The sequence below is a fragment of the Panthera leo genome, chromosome A3 (genome assembly GCF_018350215.1).
Source record: "Panthera leo isolate Ple1 chromosome A3, P.leo_Ple1_pat1.1, whole genome shotgun sequence".
Lineage (NCBI taxonomy): Eukaryota > Metazoa > Chordata > Mammalia > Carnivora > Felidae > Panthera > Panthera leo.
Genome location: NC_056681.1, coordinates 82,668,244 through 82,694,852, shown reverse-complemented (window position 1 = coordinate 82,694,852; position 26,609 = coordinate 82,668,244). Strand labels below are relative to the sequence as shown.

The 26,609-nt window shown below is 43.3% G+C and overlaps 1 protein-coding gene across 7 annotated transcripts in view; it reads left to right on the top strand.

Moving 5' to 3' along the window:
- SPRED2 (sprouty related EVH1 domain containing 2) overlaps nucleotides 1–26,609 on the top strand; it is a 114,258-nt gene that overhangs the window by 74,514 nt on the left and 13,135 nt on the right. For 4 of the 7 annotated variants that reach the window (XM_042932477.1, XM_042932476.1, XM_042932479.1 and 1 more), the window contains 3 exons: nucleotides 7,145–7,322; nucleotides 15,330–15,498; nucleotides 17,647–17,711. In XM_042932477.1, coding sequence (XP_042788411.1) covers nucleotides 7,145–7,322; nucleotides 15,330–15,498; nucleotides 17,647–17,711 — 412 coding nt within the window. Of the gene's footprint in view, nucleotides 1–2,616; nucleotides 3,121–4,652; nucleotides 4,783–7,144; nucleotides 7,323–15,329; nucleotides 15,499–17,646; nucleotides 17,712–26,609 lie in introns of those variants that run through there. The other 3 variants (XM_042932480.1, XM_042932475.1, XM_042932481.1) reach the window with 3 other exon arrangements.

The window sequence follows — 26,609 nt, the reverse complement described above, 5'->3', positions numbered from 1 at the left end:
TAATTTTTTAAATACTACCAAATGTAGCAATCATTCCTATTTCAAATACCAGTCTTGCTGGCAGTGTCCTTCACAATAGTGGAAAAAGCTACCCTTTGTGTTGTGTGCAGAAGAAAACGGTGTGTGGGTGAGTGGGTCTATTTATATGCTTTAGTGTAGCTAGGTAGCATAAACAACAAAGATGCTGGGTTTATACGTGGCATCTGAGGATGAGAATGGACGTGTCCCACATCTCCCCCTCTGGGTGAGGGTAGGGCTTGGACATGGAGGGCTCTAGTGACCTTGTGTACAGCAGAACTCACTGCCTTATGATGCAAGACTATACTGGGGGTTCCTAAAACATTTTCTCCTATTTTCACTCAAGGATTCTGAGCCCACACCTAGTAAAGGAGGAAAACCTATCCCCAGCCCCATACCCAGACCCCCCACCCGCCCACCCTCTCTCCGTCTCCCACAGGACCCCTGGGTTTCAGTCTGTTGGTTCCTGGGTGAAGACTATCGCTAGTCATTGTTAAGACGAGTACCTACTACCACCATCACCCAAAAGGCTCTCTTTATGAGCAAACATTTGATGTTCAGGAAATTCCTTCTATGCTTCATAGTGTCTGCTCGTCAGCATTTGAGAGGAGAGCTGGTGCCCTTGCCAGAATTGGCTGCTGCCAGATTGAGCTTCTTCAGTGGGCTTTTCTTACCGCTGTTTTCTATAATGGCCTAACTGTACAAGCAGTACACATTTAGGCAGACCTGTAAGTGGGCAGAGCAAGTGTCCTACCTTTAGTGGCTGGAACAGAGCTGAACATCTTGTTACCACCCAGCACAAACCTACATTATGTATAACTTCCTTGCCAATAATTTTGGAACATACACATTTATAAAACGAGACCAGTCCCCTGTAAAAAAAAAAAAAAAAAAAAAAAATCTTAAGTAGTTGATGTTTTATGAAAGAGCCACTCACGAAACCTGCTTAAATAGAATAGGACCAATATCTGGCTTTTGAACGCATTTGATTCTGAAATACTTTGTTGATTCTTTTTTTTTTTCAATGACTAGACACATATTTCATATACACTCTGTGTTCTACATACATACAAAACTTGATATACGTATGTAATAATGAAGTCAGACTTTGTAAATCTGTAGGCATGACGGTGACTGGTGGAGTGGGGTGCAGGATACAAATGCAGTAAAGAGTGTGCCTGGCTCCCCTGGAGGACTTGTGTTATATTTGGCTCAGCTGGCGGCCAGTGGTTGTGCCAGGTAGAAGAGGGAGCCTGAGAGGCTAGGATCTTGGTTAATCCCTCTCAAGGTCTGGTGAAGTAGTAAAGGGTGGAAAAGAGCGCAGGGAGGAAGTTAGCTGTAATGTTTAGCATAATGGAGAGATATAGGAGCCCTGTAATCAGATGAAGGCTGGCCGTGAGGAGGGGGCCGGGAAGTGGGGGGGGGGGGGGGTTACATAAAAGTTCCAGTCTCCATCTCTGGAGCTGCGTGGGGGAGGGGTGGGAGCACAGGGCCAATTCACAGATGGCAGATGGAATTATTTTCCGCTACAGGTGTGCCTGAAATGTAGGCTCATACTAGGTCTTTATAAATCTGATTTGCATTGATAATTGCTGATGGTCCGTTTTGGATTTTCTTCTGTTGTCAAGAGCCTGACGGCCCGCTCCTCTGCTGTCTGATAGCTGAAAAAGGCAGGCAGTCTGGAAACCCACTCTTAGTGGCCAGGGGAGCTGGTCTTTAAAGGACCTTTTTTTGTAATCAAAGTCAGGCTTTCAGCAAAAATAATGATGATGGCTACAACTTACCAAACTTGTCTGTATCAAGCACTTGACCTCTAGCACTACTTTTAACCCTCAGGACATCCCATCTCTGCTTTTTGCAAATGAGAGAATCTGAAGCTGCACTAGAGGATTCTTTGGCTACTGAGAAGGTCAAGGCACTGCTGGACTTGTCTGGCTCTGAATGCTGCCTCATCACCCTTTCCTATAGTTCCTTTGTTTACCTTGTTTACTTCTGTAACAAGGTCCACACAGGGTCCACTTTGAATCTGGAGAGAGCTTACAACACAAAAGCTGGAGATCTAAAGCTTGCTGTGCATCAGCACCCCCCCATAAAAATCTAGTTTTGGAATTGTTCTTACCCTGCTTCCCCATCCTACCGTAGGATATCACCTACCTCTTTTGCACATGGAGTGATCACAGGACAAGTCTTATTTTTACAGCTAAGCCCATATGTTGGGAATGCAAAGCTTTTTCCTTAAAGAAACCACATTTAAATGGCAGATCTCCAGTTCAATTCATAAAAGCCACTTTTACTCATAATACACCGAAAGAATATGGTAATGTTTGGGTAATGGTAGTCAAATCCCATATGTAAGGACACTGAGTCTTTGGGGGCAGTTTAGCTCAAGGTCAGACACTAGGATTCCATTCAGTTGGTGTTTGGATCCACGTGTGGAACTTCACCAGTTCCTAATCAGTTATACTGGTTTAGCGGTTGCTGCTTGCAGAAGCATTTTCTTAAAATTGTGTTATTTTTGACAATAATAGCACTTTTTGAAATTCTTAAGCATACCACCACTATTTTCTGTGCACATTAAAAAACGAATCTGCCCTTGCCCTTCCTGTTCCATCCTCCCCCAAACAAACCCAACATATGGCTTAAACATGTTGTTTGATTCTTTCCAGAAAGAGAGAGGGGAAGGTGGGAAGGGAGTCTTCCTCCTTTATACCTTTGTGGTAGTAGAGTTCACTGTCATTTCTGTTCTGGGTGGGGTGAAGTGCCTGAGTAACATAAATACACCACAGATAGGAAGCAGTTGGCAAGTGGCCATGCAGCTGGATTATCCAGACATCCTTCACAGCTTTTAGTGCAACACTTTATCCCCTGCCTTGTTTTAAATAGCCAGATGCCTCGGTTAATGCTGGCTGATGGGGTTGTTGCCAGAGGAGATGGGCTGCTGGGCGTTCTGTTCCCTTGCTCCCAACATACACACACCCCATCAGACAAGTCTGTGCTCTTGAGAAGGGCCACGAGAGGAATTAGGGCAAGAAAGAGGATGCTGCAGGCTGCGAGCAAAGGCCAAAATGAACAGCCCCTGTAGACTAGAAGCCAACGGGTGAGGTATTGTTTTTAGTCTCTAATAAATGAATACTCTTTGGAAATGAGTTTATGGCACCAATATAACGCAAACTTCCCTTTTTCGTGTTTACTTAATCTCCTCAAAGGAAGGGAGAACACACAGCTGCAACACAAAAAAAGTAAAGAGCATGTTTTCACAAGAGGTGTGTAGAGTTTCAGTTACTCGCCTTGGCCGTTTCCTATTGGGATGAACCCATAGCATACTCCCAGAAGATTTGAGAAAGCTGTGTTTCATACTAGAGAATTACAAATCCTGGGGATCCTTCATTTTTCTAGAATAAATGGGGCAGGGTGGGGGGGAAGGTATATTCTCAAATTGTTTGCATGTAACTAATCTACACAAATGTTGTCAAATGTTCCTGATGTCTTCGATCTAAAGGAATATGGGTTTGAATCCTGAGATGGATGGATTGACGATAGAAAACAAGTGCTTATTAAATTTAGTTTTCTTGTTAATCTTTATCCTGTCCCAGTTAAGCTATTGTGGCTCATACGCAAATGAATACTGAAGGCTCTACTTTTTCTCAGAGATTTTGTTAGCTAAGAATAATTTTTTTCATCTGTTTATAAAATGTGTTTTACCTGTTTGTTCCTTAGCCTACTACACACACATAAAGCAGTGTTGTAGGCTCTAGGGACAGAGCAGTGAACAAAAAGGGCAAAGGCACTGCTCCTATGGCATTTACATTCTAGTTGGCAAAAATGGGTAAATAGGGCAGATGTTGTTTTAGTAACATGTAGAAAGACGAAGAAGAATGAGAAGATTAAGAGGGATGGAGGGTGTTACTTTATATAAAGTGGACAAAGAATCTTCTCTGATAAAATAACCTTGGGCAGAGAACTGAGTGAAATAAGGAAATGAGCTAAGTCGGCATATGGGGGGAAAGAGTGAGGAAATAGCAAGTGCAAAGGCCCTGAGGTCAAAGTGTGCTTAATGTGGAGGACAAGGGCAATGGGACTGAAGTAGAATGAACAAGCAGGAGAATGATAAGTGCTCAATTTTGCTTTTTACTCAGAGTAATGTAGGAAGCTATTGTATAGTTTGTTTGAGTAGAGTATCATAATCTGACTCACCTTTCTATTGTCATAGAAAGTTGGGCAGATGTGGAAGTAAGGAGGCCAGTTAGGAGACTATTGAAATAGCCTGAAAGGTGTTGGCAGCTGAGATCAGGGCAGCGTCGAGGGAGGTAGTAAAAAGTAGATTCTGGATATATTTTGAAGAGAGAACCAATAGGATAAGGTATGGAGAATGAAGAGTTCAATCTGAAACATGTTGGTTGAGATGCTTATTAGACACCCAAGGAGAGGAATCCTTAGGCAGTTGATCTGCTCAGGGAAGAGGTCTGGGTGGAAATGTGAATTTTGGGCACTGTTAGCGCCTTTAGAAGGTGCTTGGTGTGGGTCCTGGGTGCTTTAGCCATAGTCAGAGGAGAGGCAGAAAATACTGGTCACAAGTAATAGGTGTGCTAGTGGGCGCAGGTACAAGGTCCCTTCTGATTGCCTATTTTTCACAGGGAAATTAAAGGAAGCTCATCCATCATCTGAGAGGGACAGGGTAGGTGGACCTGTAAAATTATCTTCTTGGGGACGGATCAGAGAAATGTAACAGGATACTGGGAGGCACTTAAGAGCTCCCCGCCTGAGGTTAGTGACTAAAACTAGACCTATGACCAAAGGAGTATTCAACAGCCTGGGTTGGGGCATGGAGTTGGAATTTCATCGGGGTTGGGGTTCACCAGGCATTACGGTGGGGAAAGAGAGGACAATGTGTTATGTTTTGTACAAAAGAGTGTCATGATAGACCGTGGAACTTGAGTAGTGAATCAAGTGAGAACATGAAGGATGTGGGGAAGGGGGGAAAGGGAAAGGTGGTCAGAGCAAGAGATATTGTTCCCAGAGAGGTGAAGAATTACAGGAATTTGGAGGGAGTGAGCTGCAAAGTTGAGAAGTGGCAGCCAGAGAGCAAGATGCTTGAAACTGAGGTTAAGGAGGTTGTGCAGATGTTAGTAATGACATGGTCGTGTGTGTGAGGTAGGCGTGGGTACCTGAGGTTGGGTGTAAGAGAAGGGCGTTGGAAAAGAGTTCCAGAAACTGAGAGGCCAAGGAATTGTATGGATCCTTTGTGTGAATAAGGAAATTGTCAAGAGTCACGGCAGGGATCATGGTGGACAGGTGGAGGGACAGTGAGCCCGTTTGCCAACGTCTTCCAAGGATGAGGGGAGGGATGCGGCCCAGAGGTCTGTAGAAGATTGAAGAAGGGTAGTGCGGGCACAACCAGGCTTGTGAGCTTCAGAGAAACTGGAGACCTGGCCAGTAGCCTGGAGCAGAGGTGACTACCCTGCCCCACATCTAGGCTAAGCATGGAGAGATGTAGGAGAGAGAATGTGGCCTCATGTCAGTGGGCCCCAGAAGCTCAGCCCAGAGCACATTTACATTCAGGTTAAGAGAAAAGAACGTCTGAGTACCTGGATTACTCAAATTCATAGAGACCAGAGTATAGTGGCGACTGCCAGGGGCTGGGCAGAGGGGAGGACGGAGAGTTTCATGTTTAACGGGTATGGAGTTTGAGTTTGGGAAGATGAAGGAAGTTCTGGATTGGGATGGTTGGTGACAGTTGTAGAGCAGTGTCGATGCACGTAATGCCACAGAAGTGTACAGTTAAAACGGTAAATTTTATCTCACATGTATTTTACCAGTTTAAAAATAAAAGGGATGATCTGAGGAAAGGATGTTGGACCTTGAGTGCAGGGGCACTGTGGAGAGAGTTGGGGCACAGTAGAGGGTGAGCCGCAGGGAGTCAGTGGAGACCTAGGTGGCTCCCCCTTTGAGGGTGAGTGTGGTGAGCAGGGGTTGGGGGCAGAGGGACTGTCTAAATGATCTCTGGGAGACTGAAGATGGAGTGGCCAGGCTCTGCCTGGCGCTGGGGTGGGTGGTGGTCTTCCCCTGAGTCCCAAGGAAAGAGGGGGGTTCTGTGGTACTCTACATCTCTGTTTCCCTAGAATCTGGCACAGCGCCTGGCATGTAGAAGATGTGAATATATGTTTGAATGGATAAAAAAAATGACTTCTATCCAAAGAAAGAAAACAGCAAAAAAGAATTTAAGTGGCCTTGCTGAAAAATCCAAATACAGTTCCCTAAAAGTGATGAAGAATGAAAAGCTAGAGTTGGTCTCTGGAGAAGAAAGAGGATTTTTGGCAAATGTGCAGAAGAACTTACTGCGAAATTGAAGTTTAGACTGGAAAAAATAAAATCGTAAACAGAAGGCTACACATGGGTAAAGGGTGTTGGAACTGAAACATTTTCCCACCTATGCAAATGATTGTGTGGTGGATTTGTGATTTGGAAGGGAATTATCCTATTTTGTGCTAAATCAGAAGATTATTAGCTTTATAAAGTGTTAAGCCTAGGTCATGCGTTGGTTCCTAACTTATAGATAACAAATTATAGCAGTTAGCTCACTCATTTTATTATTAATAGTTAGACCCAGATTGTAGAGAATGTTATGCCTGCATACATCTTCAAAGACACATAGATATTTGCAATTACTGGGTATCTTTTTAAAAATGTGCTTTTCGGGGCGCCTGGGTGGCTCAGTCGGTTGGGCGTCCGACTTCGGCTCAGGTCATGATCTCGCGGTCCGTGAGTTCGAGCCCCGCGTCGGGCTCTGTGCTGACAGCTCAGAGCCTGGAGCCTGTTTCAGATTCTGTGTCTCCCTCTCTCTGACCCTCCCCTGTTCATGCTCTGTCTCTCTTTGTCTCAAAAATAAACGTTAAAAAAAAAAAAAATTAAAAATGTGCTTTTGTACCATATTTAGTTTAAGTGCTTTTTGTTTTTTGTTTTTTTTCCCTAAAAGTGGAGAAGGGTTACCTTTTAAGGTTGCTGCCAGGCATCGATTTTCTTTTGAAGGGTCTAGAAAAGTGCTGGCTGGTGGTCGTCTTGCCTTGTGAAACATGTCCTGCAGCTACCAGACCATTGTCATGCCCCATTCTTCTTGTTGTCGTTCTAGTGACAGCTATATTGTGCGTGTCAAGGCTGTGGTTATGACCAGAGATGACTCCAGCGGGGGATGGTTCCCACAGGAAGGAGGCGGGATCAGTCGCGTGGGTGTCTGTAAGGTCATGCACCCCGAAGGCAATGGACGAAGCGGCTTTCTCATCCACGGTGAACGACAGAAAGACAAACTGGTAATGGTAGACATGCAATGCGTGGTGTTAAATCAGCAACGACTGATTGCTTTCCGTTAATCATGGCCCTCTTCTCATAGGTTTGTTTGTCTCCTCCCGCACCCCCCCCCCCCCCACCTTATTTCTGTGACTTCAAACTGTTGTGAAAGCTTCGGAAGTTACAACTCTGGAGCTGATGCCAAATACAAAACATAACCCTGACTTTCCAGTGAAGTCCTTTCTTACCACACCAGATAACGCAGGTGCTTAGTATATTTGGCCATCTTGTTTGCGTCTTTGATTAATTAAGCTGTCTTTCTGTCACCGTAACAAGATATTCAAAACAGAAGTGTGTTCTTTGTCATGAATCACATTCTAGTGAGCTGTGAAGCCTGGGCTTTTAAAAATGTAGGGTTTATTCGTGGAGCATGCCGTCAAGGTTTGGATGGTAAAAGGTCAAATGCAAAGGCAGAATGTCACCTGATACTTGGTTATTTGTAAATACTGTTTATCTAAAAGATACTGTAGCTTTTATTTCCTATACTAGTGAATAAAACATGTTTGGAAAATGTAGTGGTATCCCATGTCTATAATAATTCTACATGCGTGTCAAATGCATACTTTGGAGAGTAATATTCTCTCATGTGAGTGGAGCATTAGTAGCTCATAACATAGAGTTTCATGAAGGAACGTGGATGTCCAGTTCTGAGCTATGAAGGAATCCATGATATGAAGAAAAGTTGCTATTTTTAATTGGTAGCCTTGAACCTGGAAGAACGTTGCTCCTGTCTGTACTTGATCATGGAGCGTATACTCAGAAGCCAACTGTTGCTTCAAAATGTGCAGGATCTTATTGGATCTCAACAGAAAAAATATAAAGACAGCACAGGAAATGTCACTGTGACATTTGAGACCCTTAACAGCGAGCGTGTCTGTTGAGTGTTACGTGTTAAATGTACAAATGTAATCTGCTTTTGCAACCACTTCTTACTGTTTAAAAAAGTTACCAAATAGATAAGACAGAACAATTTGTAAGTGTTATATATAGATTAACAGAAATGCTATTTTCACGCTTGATTCATTTCCAAAAATGAAATGAATGAAAGTTTAAAGGGAGAACATAGCTCATTTTAAGAAGTGTGTCCATTCAGAAAATTCCCTATGTATTAATCAAATAATTAAAGCATTCTTATTTACAATGTAGCCATATTACCAGTAAAAAGTAAAATAACACCATTTAGCTAACATTCACCATGTGCTAAACACAATGCTAGTCCTTTAGTTCACTGTGTCCTTACAATAGCCTGTATAATTATAACTGAAAAAATTAAGATTTTTAGATAAACTGCTTGTTCTTCGTGACCCATCTTGAGAGCATGTAACTAGTATTTGATACTCCATCACTCTGACCCCAAAACTGAGCCAAGCCACATGTGCTCAACCACCTTTAGCCTTTCAGTGTAGTTTTTTCCCCCTTGTGCATATTTCTCTTTTTTCATAGCTCCGAACAGAGCTTGTCAACCATTTTGTGTCTCATTTGCTTTGCCTTAACATTCTCTAAGGAATTTTCCTCGTTGCTGTATAAGGTTGATATAATATTGTTTATTTGGTGATCTCCTTAGGGTTATTATAAATATTAAGATTCTTTCCCTCCTCTCCCCCTCCCCCACCCCCTGCAGTATTACCTACCTGCATTTTCCACCTTTACTATTTTGTTGGAATAATTTGGGGTCAAATTTTTATGACTGTTGATACTTGTACAAAGAACTGCTACCAGCATATAGGAGAATTTCCTTTAATACCTTGAGGGTCATACATTTTAAATCTTTTTTATTTTTATTCTATTTGAGAGAGTGAGAGCACGAGGAGAGAGAAAGAGAATCTTAACCAAGCTTCATGCTCAATGTGGAGCCCGACACACGGCCCAATAGGGGGCAGGTGCAGGGGGAGAATCCCATGACCCCTGGGATCATGACCTGAGCCAAAATCAAGAGTTGGGCGCTCAACTGACCGAGCCTCCCAGGTGCCCCGAGAGTCATATATTTTAAATCTTTACCAATTTGACAGAGTAACAGTAGTATCATATTATTAATTACTAATGGTATCAATGTTTTTCTGTTTGTTAAACAGTTGTTTAACAGTTGTAACAGTGAATTATCTGTTAATGTCATTTGCTTATTTATTTATTGGGGGCCTTACTTTTCTCCTTGATATATATGCCCTCTTATGTAAGAAAGATATTAATCTCCATCTGCCATATTTACTGCAAATACTTTTCTAGTTTGTTGCTTGCCTTTTTATTTAGTTGGTGTTCTTTTTCTAACAAAAATGTTGATAAATTTTTTTTCACTTTTTCCCTTTGTATTTTTTTTTATTACTTTCGTGTTAGCAAATTATCTTGCCTGAGCAGTTAAATCTTTTTAGATCTATTTTTTCTTGGTATTTTCATGGTTTATCATAGAATATGTCAACCTAAAATGGCCTTTAGATTGTCTCATCCAGCCCCTTCATTTTAGAAATATATTTTAGAAACTTGTATCTTACCACTGACTTGCAGTTAATAATCGTAAATTTTTACCATTTTGGTCAAAGCAAAGCCCTCAGTTAAATTCCTGTAACATTCTTAAGGAGGAGGATACTTTTATCTCTGCTTCGCAGTGGGGAAACTCAGTGCTCCAAGAAGTGATGATCCGTTTCCTCAGTCTAGGGCATGTGGTTATTAGCAGAGCCAACATCAGGAACCATTTCATTGTGAATCCCCAACCTGGTCCCTTCATACTAATTCTGCATAGCAATAGGGTAGTCGTGGCTGTGAACCATCTTCTGTAATCTGTTGCTATTGCACAAGGATTGTGTGCCTTGGCTCATTTCCATCCCACCCCCCCCCCCCATCATGTTTCTCTGTCACTCCATTTCTCTTCCTGTCCCCTTTATATTCTGTGACTCTCCACTTCCAGACTTTTATATGTACTCGTATTGAAATCACATGCTCATATACCCAGTTGTGCTTTCCCATCTTTCCATCCCTCACACTCTGGGAAATTCTAGACTCTTGTATCCAGTGCTGCTTAACTCTGACCCCCTGTCCTGTCCCACAATACACACACACACACCCTTTGGAGATAGGGTGACTCCATACTTCCATAATGCAGCACTCTGCCCACATGGTATGAACCCACATGGGAGCTTGCAAATGGTATACATTGTGGAAGGACCTCCTCTCTAAGTGGTGGAATAGTGGGGAGAGGGTGGAGATCATTTCTGAAATACAGTGGGTGGATAGCACCAGAGTTCCTAGTATTCTAACTAGATAGGACAAGAAATGCTTTCTCTGGTAGGAACAGTGTTACCACTGGTTTTTCCGATGTAGTGCAGTTCTAGAATTTAGCACATTGATTTTTGTTATTATTTGAATTCTGTGTTGAAGCCTATGAACAGAATTTCCATGGTTTCTATGGGAAAAAAATCTGTGTTCCAGACATCCATTAAGAAGTCATTACTTGGATAATTTTTTTAAGTTGGAGACAATCAAATTTTCCTGAGAAATTATGTGTAAATTTAAAATTTCTGAGTTGAATTATTTTTTTAAGTTTATTTATTGTTGAGAGACAGAGTGCAAGCAGGGGAGGGGCAGAGAGAGAGAGTCACAGAATCCGAAGCAGGCTCCAGGCTCTGAGCTGTCAGCACAGAGCCCAGTGTGGGGCTCATACCCATGAACCGTGAGATCATGACCTGATGTTCATGAGCCAAAGTCGGACACTTAACCGAGTGAGCCACCCAGGCGCCCCTGAGTTGAATCATTTTAAATGAACTAGAGAAGTTTATTCCTTAAATCCCATGAGAAATCAACTTATGAAGATGAATCACATAATCTGAAAGGTTGGTCGTTCCATTGGTTGTACATGTGCAGGTCTGTGAGCATGCACGTGCGCGCGCGCACACACACACACACACACACACACACATTTGGTAGGAGTTCCAGCTGGTAAAGCTCTTTAACAGCAGTTTGCCAGGATATTCATTTTAAATGTACATACTTTTTAACCTGGCAGTTTCGTACTTAAACCCTATCCTATAGAAATAGACTTATACACAAGGATTTAAGGAAAGCAATAGTTCTCAAACATTTTTGGTCTCAGGATCCCTTTACACTCTGAAAATTTATTGAGGGACCCCCAAAAGCTTTTGTTTTATGAGTTACAGCTACTTATTTTTACCTTATTAGAAATTAAAACTGAAATGTAAAAAAATTATTTATGACATCCCTCTAGAACCATTTTCCAGAATAACAATAATTGGAGAGAAGACTAGCATTGCTTTATATTTTTGCCATCTCTTTAAATGTCTGGCTTAATAGAAAATAGCTAGATTCTACTATCTACTCCTGCTTTCAAGCTGTTGCAGTATGTTGTTTTGGATGAAGTATATGAAGAAAATCCAGCTTCACACAGATAAGTAGTTGGAAAAGAGGGAAAACCTTTTCAGGTAATTGTAGATGTACTTCTTGGATACGACACCAAAACTCGGCTTGTAATAGTTTCTAAAATGCGGAATCTGAAGCCACATTAATGACCTTTTCATACTGTGGTACATTAAAAACTACTGGTTTATCTTTCACTTTGAATGGTGGATCTTTTAGTCATTCCTGATTTTTTTGAACATCATGTCATTTGAAAAATAATGGTTTACTGAGTTCAGCAGATCTGCCAAATGTTGCTACATATAATTCTACATAATGAAAAAGTCCCATTTCTTAACATCACCACTAATATCATTAGAAAAGTCGTTAAGTATTGGAAGCTGTCCAAAATTCTAATTTCACTTGAAAGTTCAGATTTTATTATTGGCAACAAATACCTCCAGTTGTTTTCTTTGAAGTGACAGGCTCACTGTGTTCATTTTCGAGAAAGTGTCTGCTAAGTACCGGGTCTGAGTAACCATAGTTCATCTGTCAGTTGCTCTTTCAAGTAAACCTGGTGATCCATGAAAAAGGCAGTTAAATTCAACTCACTACTGAAACCGTTGCGCAGGTACTTTTTCCTGGAGACGGGCGTCGTTCTTCCGTATGGCGGCAGAAGTGAAAAGGCTGTTAGAAATGCCCTTCCCTTTTCATCTATGCATTTGTGCAAAGCCAAAGTTTCTTCATATACATCAGCCCAAGCAGCATATAATGGCAGATTGAATGAAGAAGCAGATAGGAGAATCCAGTTAGGTACACCTCCCATTTCACCACACAGGCTAAGAGCTGTGTATTCAAGGGTCAAGATGTAATGATTTTTAGCTTCTTCATCAAGGGCCATCCTACACAGAACTGGCATTTTTCGCTTTGACCGTGTGGCGGTGATGAATCAGGTGACCATAGTACAGTTTGGTGCCACAACACTGCCTTGATGCATGCCACAGCACAACAGTATTACCCCCCTGTGCCTTTTGCACCCTCGGTAGAAATGGCAACACAATGAAATGGCAAAATGTCCTACTATCTGAAAATAGTTATGCCATCCTGGAGCCCCTGCAGTAGGTAGAGAGGGAGGGCTCCCTAGAGCTCGCAGAACAAAATTTGAGATCGTGTATAGAGGTGTTCATTCCAGCACTATCTCTAAAAGTGGCTGATTAGCAATAATCTACATGCCTATTAGTAAGTATGGAGAATGACTAATTCCAACGTGTCCACTGAGCCATTAAACAGAACTTGGTATTTTTCTGTATCTACCTCTAAGATGTGTCCTTGAGGAAAAGGCAACTTGCAGAGCCTTTTATAGGTATGGCCATGTTTAAAAACACACACAAACTTATGTGTGTATATAAAGAAGCCACAGAAAGGAACGTGGCGTTGTGTCCACCATACTGATAGTGGCTGACTCAAGAGAAGGAGAGGCGTTGAGGGTGGGGGCGGAGAGGCAAGCAAGTGTGGAGCCTTCACATATTTGTGTAGATTACTTAAGTCTTGGACGATATACAGTTCTTGTGTCTATTTTTTTAAAGCTGCCAACGAGAATATATAATCACCTTTTTCCTCCCCGTGCATCTCATTTTCAAAGGTACCTTTTTTAAAGCCCTTCTCGAGTTTGAAGTTAATGCCAAACCTCACTAGGGTTTAGACCTGTGAAGATTAACACGTCTGAACGCTTTCATTTTTGTCCTTAAACTTGGATATGTAATGATGTTATTTTGCTTAACAGGATGTAAAGAGATGGTACCTGATCCCCTTCCCCTCACTTATTTTAGGTGGCTGAACTTTACTTTTCTAAGAATTTTAGAACGTCTTTAAGAAAATTTGCCACTGAGTAATCTTAGGCTTGGAAAACATGAACCAAAAGCTAATTTTTTTCACCCTAAAAATATGGAGAGGGGCACCTGGCTGGCTCATTCGGTAGAGCAAGAGACTCAGGGTCACCATCTTGGGGTCGTGAGTTTGAGTCCCACGTTGGGGGTAGAGTTTACTTTAAAAAAAAAAATACGGAGAAACTGGAAGTCTTTGTTTTTACAAAAAGTTTATTTTGAGACTTTGAATTGAGACTATTAAATTCTAAAATAGATAACATTTGTTGGTTAAAGCCTTGGTTATTTGGATTTCCCCAATTTGGAATGGGGCTGGGCTGACATTTAATCATTGCACTATTCTTAGAGAAAAATGGCCATAATAAGCGATTTAATCATAAATAGAACTGTGTGAGGGGAGTGTTGTCTTCTTTCAATACAATGTAATAAAGTGAACTGCTTGGGACTGCTATTTGATATACCAATTTGACTATTATACTCATCTATTTATTAAGTCAGAGAACATTTATTGGCAGCACTTAGTTTCTGTTTGCTTAGATGTAGTCTTGAAAGTCGTACTCATTCAAAGTTCTTCTCTTATTTGAACTTACACTAACTTAGGCAAAGCTTCATTCTTTCCCTTCGCTTAGTCTAAAAGTAATAAGATTTTGTTAAATGTGGAGCTTTGCCAGCACAAGAGCAAAGCTATTAAAATTTAGCAGAATCCCTTTGGTGCACATAATAAAGCCATAGGAATAAATATCGTCGCTATTTTGGAGGTTTTTTTATGAATAAAGAATGAAGTTTACATTCGTGGGGTGGCAATGCTGCTTTTCTTGTGTAATATTAAACTCTGGTATCTTTATCAACAACAGCACTGTGCTGGTCATGGAGTTATTTTGTAACACATCTTGATCTTTTACAGTCTGGTTAGGAGCACAAGGCTAGTGAAACTTAGAAAATACTGTAAAATCAAGTACTACATTGTGAGGGTCACAGGAAGAACTGGCGTAAAAAAAACAATCTACTCCAAGTTACAGCTTAGTAAAAGGCATTTCTGGAACTAGATCACTAGAAACTTAGAGGTTGTTCTAATCTAGATAAAAGTTTAACAGATCAGGGTGGGAGCAACTGAAATGAGATTGATCTAAAAGATGTTCAAGGAAAAATGAAGTGGACCTCATGGTTAATAATACAGGGGCTAGAGAAAGCAGAAGAGATAGAGACAACCACAGGGATTTTGAGATAGCATGAACAGAGAGGGGTTGGCATTGCTACATATGGGAAGTTGGGAGAGGAAACAAGAAGCAGAAATTTCAGAACAGGTTAGTTAATTTTTTCAACATGTTGCATGTGAGGTCACTAGGAAACACCCATCAGGACAGAGGAGGGAAGATTGAGAACCATTAGTACAAAGGTCCTGACATAGAAGCAATAAACCTGAAACAGATTGAAGCCCTGAGACCTGGGCTTCCCCTTAGTGCCCTCCAGTTAGGGGCAGGAGGAACTAAAAAGACTGAGAACCAGGGTGGTTAAGAAGTCCAGTGGGCATCACCAAAGGCGAGCAGGGCAGGGTCAACAAAGAATGGATGGTCCGCAAGGCAAGCAAAGGCTTCTTTGGAGATGGAGAGACAGATATGAGAAGGCAGGGATGAAGGGTTTTCATTAGTCGCCAGCAATGATAGATGGTTCCTAGTTGGGTTTTTGTAACCAGACACCATCACGGCTATTTCACAAGTAACCAGCCTGTGCGTTTCAATCCTTCAGGTGGTATTGGAATGCTATGTAAGAAAGGACTTGGTCTACACCAAAGCCAACCCAACCTTTCATCATTGGAAGGTCGACAATAGGAAGTTTGGACTTACTTTCCAAAGCCCTGCTGATGCTCGAGCCTTTGACAGGGGAGTGAGGAAAGCAATCGAAGACCTTATAGAAGGTATTGAATTTTGTCACTGCATTCTTAGGGGGACAGTGGGAACGTTCCAAGGTCTTTTTTATTCCAGTTGTCTGCCATCATATATTTGTGGTTTATTTGAGGGAGGCCTGGGGTGGGCAGGTCAGTAGATGGCAAAACTTGAGGAACATCCACAGAGAACAATTACTAAGTGACAGTGCAGGGGGAAAGGAGTTGGGTTTCAGACTAAGGAGTGATCCCAGTTGGTTTTCAGACTCTGCTCTGGAAAGACAAATTCTGGACTTCCATGTCAATGACTTTTTGACAGATTACACTTTTCCCTGACTATTGAAATGGCTTCGGTCTGATCTGTCTTGGCTCGGAAGGTGCCAGGCCTAGTGACTGCCGTCCTGTAATGAGAGCTCACGGTGTGTGGCTGTACTGAAAAGGAAGGGGATCTGTAAGTCCTGGAGCCCTGGTTCAGTGTAGGGCTTGGTCTGTGGGTGAGTGGGTAGTAGACACTGTGTTGCCTCTGAATGTGGCCTGGAAGGCTTTTGGGCAGTCAGTTCTCACGGGCTTTTCTAGAGTCCACAGATGCAAACACGCAAACTCTTTACATTCAGTTATCCATTCAGAGAGTTTAAGTGGCCATAGCCAGAGCCGTGTAAAAAAAATAAAGCAAGGCATGGGAAAGCCAAATCCAGAATTTGGGGAGACTAATTACAAAAGAATGTATGCTTCATTTGTTTAAGACATAGAGTGTTCTGAAGTCATTTTCTTCTTTGTGGATTTGGGGGAAGAGCGAAAAGCAAATCTTAAAAAGGAAACTTGCTTAACGTTAGTAGTAAGAACATGAGTCTGTTCACTACAACGTGTGATAGCCAAAAAGGTAATTAAAAACCAACGTTCACATTCTAGGTCTGACGTAAGGTGGCAAATATTTAAAAAGTTGTTATGAAACATAGCTTTTAAAGTGTAGAGAGAAAGTAGCTCCCATATTACTGATAGAATTGTACACTATGTCCCCTTATTCTGTGAAGGTACACACAAAATTTGATTCTCTTACTTGTAATTTTTTTCTCTATATATACTCTCTTTAGCTGTTTCTGTCAAACTTTCCTCAGATGTTGATGGACTGGAATAATTTAACTAGTAGAGAAAAGTCCTGAAAGATCAGTAGTAATTGTGCAGAAGACTTAACTTTTTTCTCCTGCAGTCCCCCGGTAGAAATTTAAATAGCTCTCATCCCTTTCTGAGCAGTTTTTTAAATTTCAGCTGAATGTAATAGCAAAATATTTTCTAAATGCACATTTTTAAAGACCTAACCAAGAAAAGGAGATAGAGAAGAAATTTGCCTTTTGGTATACCTATCATTTAGGCAGAGTTCAATGTTTTTCCTTTTGGCCATTAACAGTATCCGTTAAGTTGGTCCATGTATTATTGGGTATTGTGAGGGAGAAAGGAAGAAGTTACACAGATTTGCATGCCAGAATGAAGAAAGGGATGAACAAGTAAGTAATAAATCAAACCCTAAATGACCAAAGCATTCCATAATGGAATAAACTGGGTTTTCTGACAGGAGCCCAAATTTTGGCCTGCAGAAACGGACAACTCACAGATGCCCCAATATTGCAAAAGAAGACCTCCTTGCGTGGGTATCTGCTTTGAAGGCAGCTCCCACAGTCTGGGTTTTTGAGTCCAGTGTCTGAATTTCAGAACAGGAGGTGACCAAACAAGCTATTTAGTCAAACCCTCGTATTGCCAGATGGAAAGACCAGAAACTGACACGGAGACCATTGCGGGTGTCACTTTCTAGTGCTTTCCCCACTACACTGTAGGGGTCTGGGGGGACACTGGCAGAGTCTGGGCTTCAGCAGGTGCTTCAGAGCAGTGGGCTGGCTCTCCTCTCCACGCCCAGGTGACTCTCCGGGTGCGTGTTCTCAAGTGGCCCATGCAGAAGCTTGAGGGATTAAGAACAACAGTAGGCAGGGTTAATTTAGGGAATGTCCTAACTAGAGTCAATTAAAGAGGAATAAATTTAAAACGTTTAATTCCCAGGTTACATATTTCTGCTGATGATTCACATTTGAAAGGAATGGAATGTGGTTTTATTAAAATACGTTTTTTAAATGATTGGTTTTGACTCACCTTCTTTGGAACTGTGTTTTATCACATTTTTTGTCTTTTTAGGCTCAACCACATCATCTTCCACCATCCATAATGAAGCTGAGCTTGGCGATGATGACGTTTTTACAGTAAGTTCCCTTTGTCCTTTGCTTTGTGGATGAGTTGGTGAATAATCAGAGAGAGGTTCTGTTTAAGGATGTGAGAGACACTTTGCAATTTGGCATTTGCCGTTATTATTGGGAGGCCATGGGGGAGATCTCTGTCTTGTCACAGTTTTGGCTGTGCTAGGTTTGCCCATGTTGTGGGGGTACCATTGGCCGCCTGACACGACTGCGGCACCTCTCTCCGACCTGTCCCAGGTTCTCTCACAGCCTTCCCCAGATTTAGGGTGACCAACTCTCCGGCTTGCCTGGGACTGTCCTACTTTTACCACTGGGAGTCCCTAGTTGGCAAAACACCTCAGTCGCAGGCCAACCGGGACAACCGGTCGCCCTACTCAGAGTCTTCTGTTAACACAACTCCTTTTCTGGCATCAGGGAAAAAGCCAGAGTAGCCTTTCTGAAGAGTAATTAAACATCTGTGATAAGAGAGTCCTGAAGGCTGAACTGGAGTAAGGCGCAAGTATGCTAAGGCAGGAAAGGGCTTGGCTCTTTTGACACAGCAGGAGTTAATGGGATATTACTGGAAACAAAACGATTTCTCAGCTTGCATCGTCTTTGAAATCCTGTGCTTCTAAAAGTTAATTAACAAACAGTTCATCACACACCTGCTGTGTGCTTGGTGCAGGGAGGAAGCTTTAGGGCAGCGTTTTCAAACTCTTGGCCCCCACACACAGTAAGAGATACATTTGCATTGCAACCTAGGACACACGCACACCTGAAAATCAGATCCTATTTCATGTTCTGCATTCTGATTTTTTTTCTCTTCTGTTTCATTTTCTTCCACTTTTTACTATGAAACTTCTAGAGCACACAGGAAAATTTAAAGAATATCACAGTAAACCTCTACATTCAGCATTTGCCCTGTTTGCTTTATCTGTACCTGTAGATACTTACACAGGCACACACACGTGATTGTTTCTGTTTTTTGCCAGTCCGGTTGAAAGTAAGTCACCTCGATGTTTTAATTCTCTAGCATGCATCGCCTAAAAGCAAGGCATTCTCTTCCACAAGCGTGATGCCATTACTATACCTGGGGAAATTAATAGGGATTCCCTAATATCATCTAATAGTTCCCCACTAGTTCCTCCCTTATCCCAAGAGTATCTTTCATAAGCTGTTTTTATTTCATATTTGTAAATACCGGCTGCAGCCCTTAAATGTGTGTCCTAATGCACTCATCATGGAACCAGTGATTTGAAAAACGCTACTTTAGTAGCAGAGAGGTGTAGAAACTATGCCTCGAGCTCTCATGGAGATAACAGGGTGGTTTGGGCAGAGATAAGATGGACCCACGGGAGGCTTGGAGAATGGCACCCACTGTGTAGTCCTCTAGTCCAGGGTACGTTACAGGGAGGGGTCTGGGGATCAGAGAAGACCGCTAGGAGGTGAGGCTGACGTATTCCTCGGTGGCATTGGAACCCAGCTCGGGAAGGGGCTTCAAAACTGGGAAGCACAGGGCAAAGGCGGAAGCAGGGATGTGCACGGAGAGTTGCCTCTGCGCCGCGGGCCCCAACCTGATGTGAACAGAGCGTGCATAGGGGTGTCAGGAAATGACCTCAGTTGTCTTTGCATTGAGCGGCTGGTGTGATTGTGGCTCAGAACAGGCTTCCTATAGTGCTCTAAGCAGATCCTCTCAACAGTTGGCATTTGCTTACATCTGTTCCTTTGTCACGTTTTCGAGAGACAAACAACAGCAGGCGGGTTAAAAGGTGGCTTCCTGTGCTCCAGAGCAAAACTGTCATTCGCAGCTGCTTCCCAGCTACCTGCCAGAAGTGATTTATAGAATCGTGAGAGGGCAAGGGGGACTGGGGTGATGGAAGCCAGCATCCCTCCTGGTTTTGTCCTTTAATCCACAGGGGCTCAACTTGCTGCTCTAGGGTAGCAGAGAATGCCGGCAAGGAAGTGTAGAAACAGCCCTGCTGTTTGCAGACACTGGAACTCAGTGGGGAAGGAGCTCCACTTAATTGCGTTCCGTGTAGGCCCTGACATATCTTTGCCTTCATTCCATGTGTTTACCAACAAGGGCCTATTAACAATAGCACCTCCCTTCCCTAATGGCCTCTTCATTAGCCATTGACCGTTAGGAACTCCTCCCCTGTAAGGATGGGGGAGAGTCATCAGGGGCTTATGCGCCAGGTTTCCCATTGGATCCTGAGCTTCCCGTCACTAGACTTTCTGTCCTAAGATGGAAAGTGAGGTATCCAAAACCCGGAGCCCAGGAAGTGAGCTGCTGTGTTGACTCCTGTGTAGTCTATAGCTTCCCAAAGCTTGTCGTGTTCTAAAACTTTTATTGATAGGACAGATATTTAGAACACAGAACTCATTTAGTGTGGAAAGAGTATAAATAGTGGGGTGGCTGGGTGGCTCAGTCGGGTAAGCATCCCACTTCAGCTCAGGTCACAATTTCACGGTTCGTGAGTTCGAGCTCCGTGTTGGGCTCTGTGCTGACAGCTCAGAGCCTGGAGCCTGCTTCAGATTCTGTGTCTCCCTCGCTCTCTGCCCCTCTCCCACTCACACTCTGTCTCTCTCCGTCTCTCTCTGTCTCTCTCAAAAATAAATATTTAAAAAAAGAAAGAAAGAAAGAGTATAAATGGTGATAAGACCTTCTAACAACTCATGATGGACCCGAATTATGAGGGCTTTCTGGGAGGACAGCAAGTGTATGTATGGTTATAACTTGAGGAACCAGGGAGTATAACTTCTGTTTTTGCCACGAGAGCCAGGGGCTTCCCTCTGTTTCAGGGGATTCCTTGGGGCTAGAAGGAAAACAGGACATTGTGGACAATATGTTAATGCACATTCTACGGTGGGGAATAAAGTGGAGGAAGAGACCCACCAGCTCCCCCTGGAGTTGTTGGGCACTCACCAAGTACGGGCTGGCTGTCTCTGCTCACACTGTCCCAGCTCTCATGGTCATCCCCCAAACCAGCTTGTCCTCCTGGCTTCTCAGGATTGAGAAACCGTGCTGTAATTCCTCAGAGTAAAATTAGCGTCCTGCTTGGCGTGTGCACGAGTGGGTGCACATGCGTGCACACACACACCATCGCACACCCTGCCCGTGCATCTGTGGCCACTCGCCAACACCATTGCCCCCTCAGTCTTCCCATGCCTCTCCATTCGTTCTGCTGCCACCAGCCGGCTGTGTGTCCACATCCTTCCTGCCCAAGCCACCAGCAGAGACTCCTGATGAGCAACTGTTCTGATTTTCTGAGTGTGGACTGTTTATTCATTTGTGTGTGTCCTAGTATTTCTCCCTTCGCCAATTATGATTGTTTTCTCTCCTTTAAAATTCCAAAGCACTCTGCTGATGATTTCTGTCTTGCCACTTGAAAGCCTGCCCTTTTTCTGTTTTCAGATTTTTTTCTTTACCGAATGAATGAATCTTTATCTAATTAGAAGCAGGACATTCGTCATGATAGTCTCTGCATCCCTGTAAAGCTTTGCTCTAAAGGTGCTCAATCAACGGGTGGTCTGAACCTTAGATATAGTGTGTAACAGTCATAGGTTTCCATATTTTATTCATTTGCTTCGTTGTTATCCTGGGGGGCCATGTAAAGTTGGGTGATTTTGAAGGATTCTTGGTAGCTTCATGTCTTGTTTTTCTAGCTTTGTTTTCTGCTGCGTCTACAAATGGGAGCTGTGCTCCTAGCATCGTCACTCGCTGTGAGCTCTTGACTGCTCACACGTACCTTCTCGCCCTTCCGTGAACTCTCTACCCTTTGCAGTACTGTCTCTTCCTGGACCTCAGTTACAATGACTGACCCAGGTGAACACAAATACCTAGATGGCAAGGGTGTGCTCAGTGTTGAATATGCAGGTATGAGGCTTGAGCCATTTGGTACAAATTTGGAAGATGAGTAATGCAAACAATATAAACAACAACAACAATAGTTAGCGTTCTGTTTAACAGGAGGTTGTTTGTTTGTTTGCCATTGCTAAGAATTGGCACACTCATGGGGAGCCTGGGTGGCTCAGTTGGTTAAGCGGCCAACTTCGGCCCAGGTCATGATCTCACTGTTCGTGAGTTCGAGCCCCGCATCGGGCTCTGTGCTGACAGCTCAGAACCTGGAGCCTGCTTCAGATTCTGTGTTTCCGTCTCTCTGTGTCCTTCCCCCTGCTCGCATTCTCTCTCTTTCTCTCAAAAGTAAACATGGAAAAAAAAAAGAAAGAGTTGGCACACTCATGTTGGAGCCTCTGACTGACAGCTTTTAGTTTCTTTCATTTCAGGGCTGGGGAGACTTGAAAGGAACAGAATGGAAAGACCCTTGAGTCTGTTCCCTGTGTTGTGCTTTTGTCTTGCAGAGAAGACATGTACTTTTATCTTGTGGAGGAGGCCCCTTGTCAGCCTGAGATAGGACCAGTCTAGCTCCCTGTGGATAAGCTGAACTGGTTTGCTCCCCAACTCAGGACTCACTTCCTCCCAGCCCCCCATAGTTGAAGACCCTGAGACCAGAGCATGTGGAGCCTGCAAGGAGGGGGGCTGGGGGAGGTGCGGAGAAAAGGAGATAATAGTGAAAATGGACCGTATAGAACTAGAGTGGCTCTGGGTTTTATGGCCCTTTCATGAACAATTTTCCAAAATCCTGTTTTGTAGGGTTGGGTCCTTTAAAACCTGGTGGTTTATTTACTGCTGCCAAATTCTCAAATCATTTTTTAACTGTTATTAGCATCTTCATAGCTAGACAAGGATAATTTCAACACGATCTTGGGAGAACACAGCCACAGTGTGTGTATACTTCTAGAACAGGCTCATCTAGACTCTGCGGTCAAGTGTTGCCGGCGCTTCAGCTGTCACTGTGCTGAGTGGCTGGATTCTGGCTCTAAAGCTTGGGGATTAGGGAAATATTTGCTTTATAGACAGATACTTGGGGGTGTGTAAAATAGCTAAGTCTTCATCTTCCATAATAAGAAGTCCCGAAAGAGTATCTAAATCTGCAAATCGGGAAATAGTAGTATAACCACTTGACGTTGAAAAAAAATGGAGAGAAGTGGAAGAAGAAAGAGCCACAAGAATTGAAGTGTGTGTTTCTCTGGCGCAGGAGCTGAGATGGGGAGGGGCAGAACTGCTATTGAGAGAGTAAATGATACACGTGTATTGATTTTTTTTTTTTAAAGGAAGAATGCGGGGGTTTTCTCAGAATGGGGACTGTGGGAGGGGGGCGGTCAAGGGAGAAGGTGGGATCGGGAGAGATGCCTTAGTTACAGCAATCCTGGGTCCCCCTCCATCGGGGGTTTAAAGACCTTAAAGAGACACAACAGAGGTTGAGGTCTGCGGCTGCAAGTTCTCTTCCTCCCGCTGTTTTCTCTGCCTGGTGCTAGGAAGCAGTATGTCCACTGTGCAGATAATTAGCTGCAAATGTTTGGCTTGCGGGGAGACAAGGTTAGCTGCAGACATGCCAACTCCTTAGAATTACAGGTCTTGGAATTGGAAGGGATTTTGAGTTCCTATCAGATGAGCCAGCCTGCTTCCTTCTGGCAAATGAAGTAGGATTCGCCTCATTTGACAGCCTCGGTTGGGGAAGCAGCGCAGGGTCCACTGGGTGACTTGCCGAAGGTCACACAGCTAGTTCACAGTGGAGGAGCCAGGAACACCATCCCCCAGCCTTTCCAGCTCACCACTGCTATTTTTCTCTTCTTCTGTTGAATAATTATGTTTATGATATTCCAGCCGTTCTATTTTTTAAACAACCAAGTACAGGCATTGTATTTTAGGGTTCTATTGAACCCAAATTGGAAAGGGGAGAGAAAAGAAGATAAATTTAAGAGCAGTGGCCTGTGTGGCCCATTAATGTGACAGACTTGGAGCCTACTGAGTGATTTTTGCAGCCCAGGGGTCCCCAAAATAGCAACTCAAAGCTTGACTGTAGGAAAGCCTACCCTTATGTAAGGTTGTTGGGTTTTTTTTTTTATGTTTGTTTATTTTTTGAGCGAGAGAGAGAGAGCGAGCGAGCAAGCCTGGGAGGGGCAGACAGAGAGGGAGAGAGAGAGAGAAATCTCAAGCAGGTTCCGCACTGTCAATGCAGAGCCCAGTGTGGGGCTCAAACTCACAAACTGTGAGATCATGGCCTGAGCCAAAACCAAGAGTCGGATGCTCAACCGACTGAGCCACCCAGGTGCCCCTACCCCTATATAAGGCTTTGATTTTGTTTTTTGCCTGCCTTGTACGTTTTTACCACCATGACCTAAGTATTGTTTCTGGATCTGGGAGGCCCTTCTCAGTAGCGATTCCTAATTAAGCCCTAGTGCCTTAAGGCATTCATCCTGTGTAATGAGATCACCACTCTCCTGTGCACCTAGAATGGTATTAAACTGTGTACCATCCTTTGCAGAACTGAGAAGATTTAATTCACATCATTTTGTGTGGGTCTGAACACTCTCCTAGAAGCCAGCTGAAGAAGGCTGATATTTGGATTACGTTTGGCATTTCATCGTACCTTAGGCAGGCAGCCCTCCTTCATGTAGGAAAAACGTCATGTCTTATACACCGTCGTCAGCTTCCAGCCATGTTTTGCCTAGACTGGAAGAACTTGGTCCTTCCTCGTGCCCTACGCTTGAACCCTTGACATCCTGTTTACTACAAGCTGCATTTTATTACTTTCTGGCTGTTCAGAGCAGTTGTCCCTAATGACATCCCTGACGCCTCCCACCCACCCCAGGGCTAAAGTATGGCTAGAGCAAGCGTTTGAAACCAGAATACTAAGAAGCAATTTGTTTTGTCCTGGATGGGCTTTTGAGCATTTACAAGTTGTGCTTATTTTCATTCCTTTTTCTTTTTTTTTTTTTAAAGTTTGTTTATTTTGAGAGAGTGCGTGCCACATGTGCGGTAGGGGCAGAAAGAGAGGGAGCAAGAGAATCCCGAGTAGGTCCCGCTCCACCGGTGCAGAACTGGGATCATGACCTGCAACCAGGGGTCAGACAATGAACCAACTGAGCCACCCAGGTGCCCCATATACTTACTTTCATTCTTGATTAAGTAGGAAAAAATGAATTCATTGTATTTGTAATCATCAAGGTTTCGTTTACAGAACCAGAAGAGTATAGCCTGCCACAACATTTCCCTTTTTTTTTTTGAAGTCTTTTCCACCTAATCTGTGCCAGCAGCCATTAAAACTGAAGGCAAATCTACCAATTTTGTGGGGTTTTTTTTTCAAATCTACCTATTTTGTAATAAATGGGGCTCATTTACTGATTTTTTCTAAGAAAGCAATGACGTGTGACCACTGAGTATGCAGAGTTTAGAGGCTAGGGAGAGGCCTGCATTCCAGACTCGGTTCTGCCAGTACTTCACTATGATCACTGATCCTTTGGACCCACAGTCTTCTCAAGGTTGAATGTATTTCCTTTGAGCCTCTATTTGCTGGCCTCGGGGAAGGGAAGAAAAGGCACTGTGGTGTGGCACTGCCCCTGGCACCGTGCCCTGCACTCTCACATATGTGACTGAGCTTGGTCCTCACAACCACCCTGTAAGGGACATGCTGACACTTCCTCTTCTGCGGATAAAATCACCAAGACTCCGAGCGCCAAAGCAACCTATACTCTGTTCTATACTCTGCCCACCCAGAATGCAAACTTCTGATCTGCTTGCTGCCTTTCAGAGAAGTTTGACAAAAGGCAGTATGTATTCAGTAAGTTTCAGTAAATTTTACTTCTTTAAATCTATCAGATTCCCTTCATTGCAAAGTAGCTTCCTAAATGATGGTCTTTTCAACTAGTGCCTTGGCTTAAAACTACTTCAGTGGAGGGCGCCTGGGTTGCTCAGTCGGTTGAGCATCCAGCTCTTAATTTCGGCTCAGGTCATGATCTCCTGGTTCATGGGACCAAGCTCTGCATGGTCAGCAAGGCCCTGCTTGGGATTCTCTCGCCCTCTCTTCCCCTCCCCCACTTGCTCGCTCTGCCTCTCTCTCAAGTAAACATTAAAAAAAAAAAAAACAAAAAAATACTTCAGTGAAGGTCTGAAGTTACCCTTGCCCCTGCTCGAAAGCCTCAGTCGCATTTTAGACGATCAGTTGATTAAAAATGTTTTCTTGGGCACCTGGGTGATTGGTTAAGCTTCTGACTTCAGCTCAGGTCATGATCTCACGGTTCATGAGTTTGAGCCCCGCATCTGGTGAACAGGAGCCCCGCTTCTCTTTCTCTCCCACTCTCCGCCTCTTTCCCTCTCAGCCCCTTGTGGCACCACTCTCTCTGCTTCTCACTGACTTGCGCTCTCTCTCTCTAAAAAAAAAAAGAAATGTTTCCTGTTGTCTCTACCTTTGGAATCTGGGGATTGGGCAGACTGGGGTGGGGAGAAGCTAAATAAAAGAGAAAATAGGTTGAAAATGTAAGCTCCTTCTACAAAGTTTAACTAGTGAAACTGACCTATGGTAGCTTGTTAAGAGAAGCAAAAATGTTTTGGGGGAGGGGCAGCCATAGGCTTTGTGGTTGACACCAGGAAGCAGTGTCCCATAACTGCTGCTGGCTGAGACCCAGCACTGCACTGGGTGGTGTGGAAGGTCTCAGAAAATGGGAGGGAGCTGCTTTATCTTCTAAATGACAATAATTACCAAGCTCACATTACATAGTGAGGGGAGGATCTTTTTATTCAACATGTAATACCTACAGTGGCTTTAAATTAAAGCAGTTAATATGTCTGAGGCTCAAACAAAAGCTTTGAAATGCTCTCAATTTCAAGAAGCCCAAAGGCATTCTTGCTAGCCCTCCCACTTGAGTCTTTCTTCATTTACATGCACCTTATCTCATCTTTTTAAGTTGTGGGTAGTAGGATACTGTTCTTTGCATTTTACTAATTCACACAGAGGACATATTCAGGGTTACCTGAAAGCCCGCCTTCCTGCTTGCAACCCTTCAGCCCCTCCCAGTAAATCA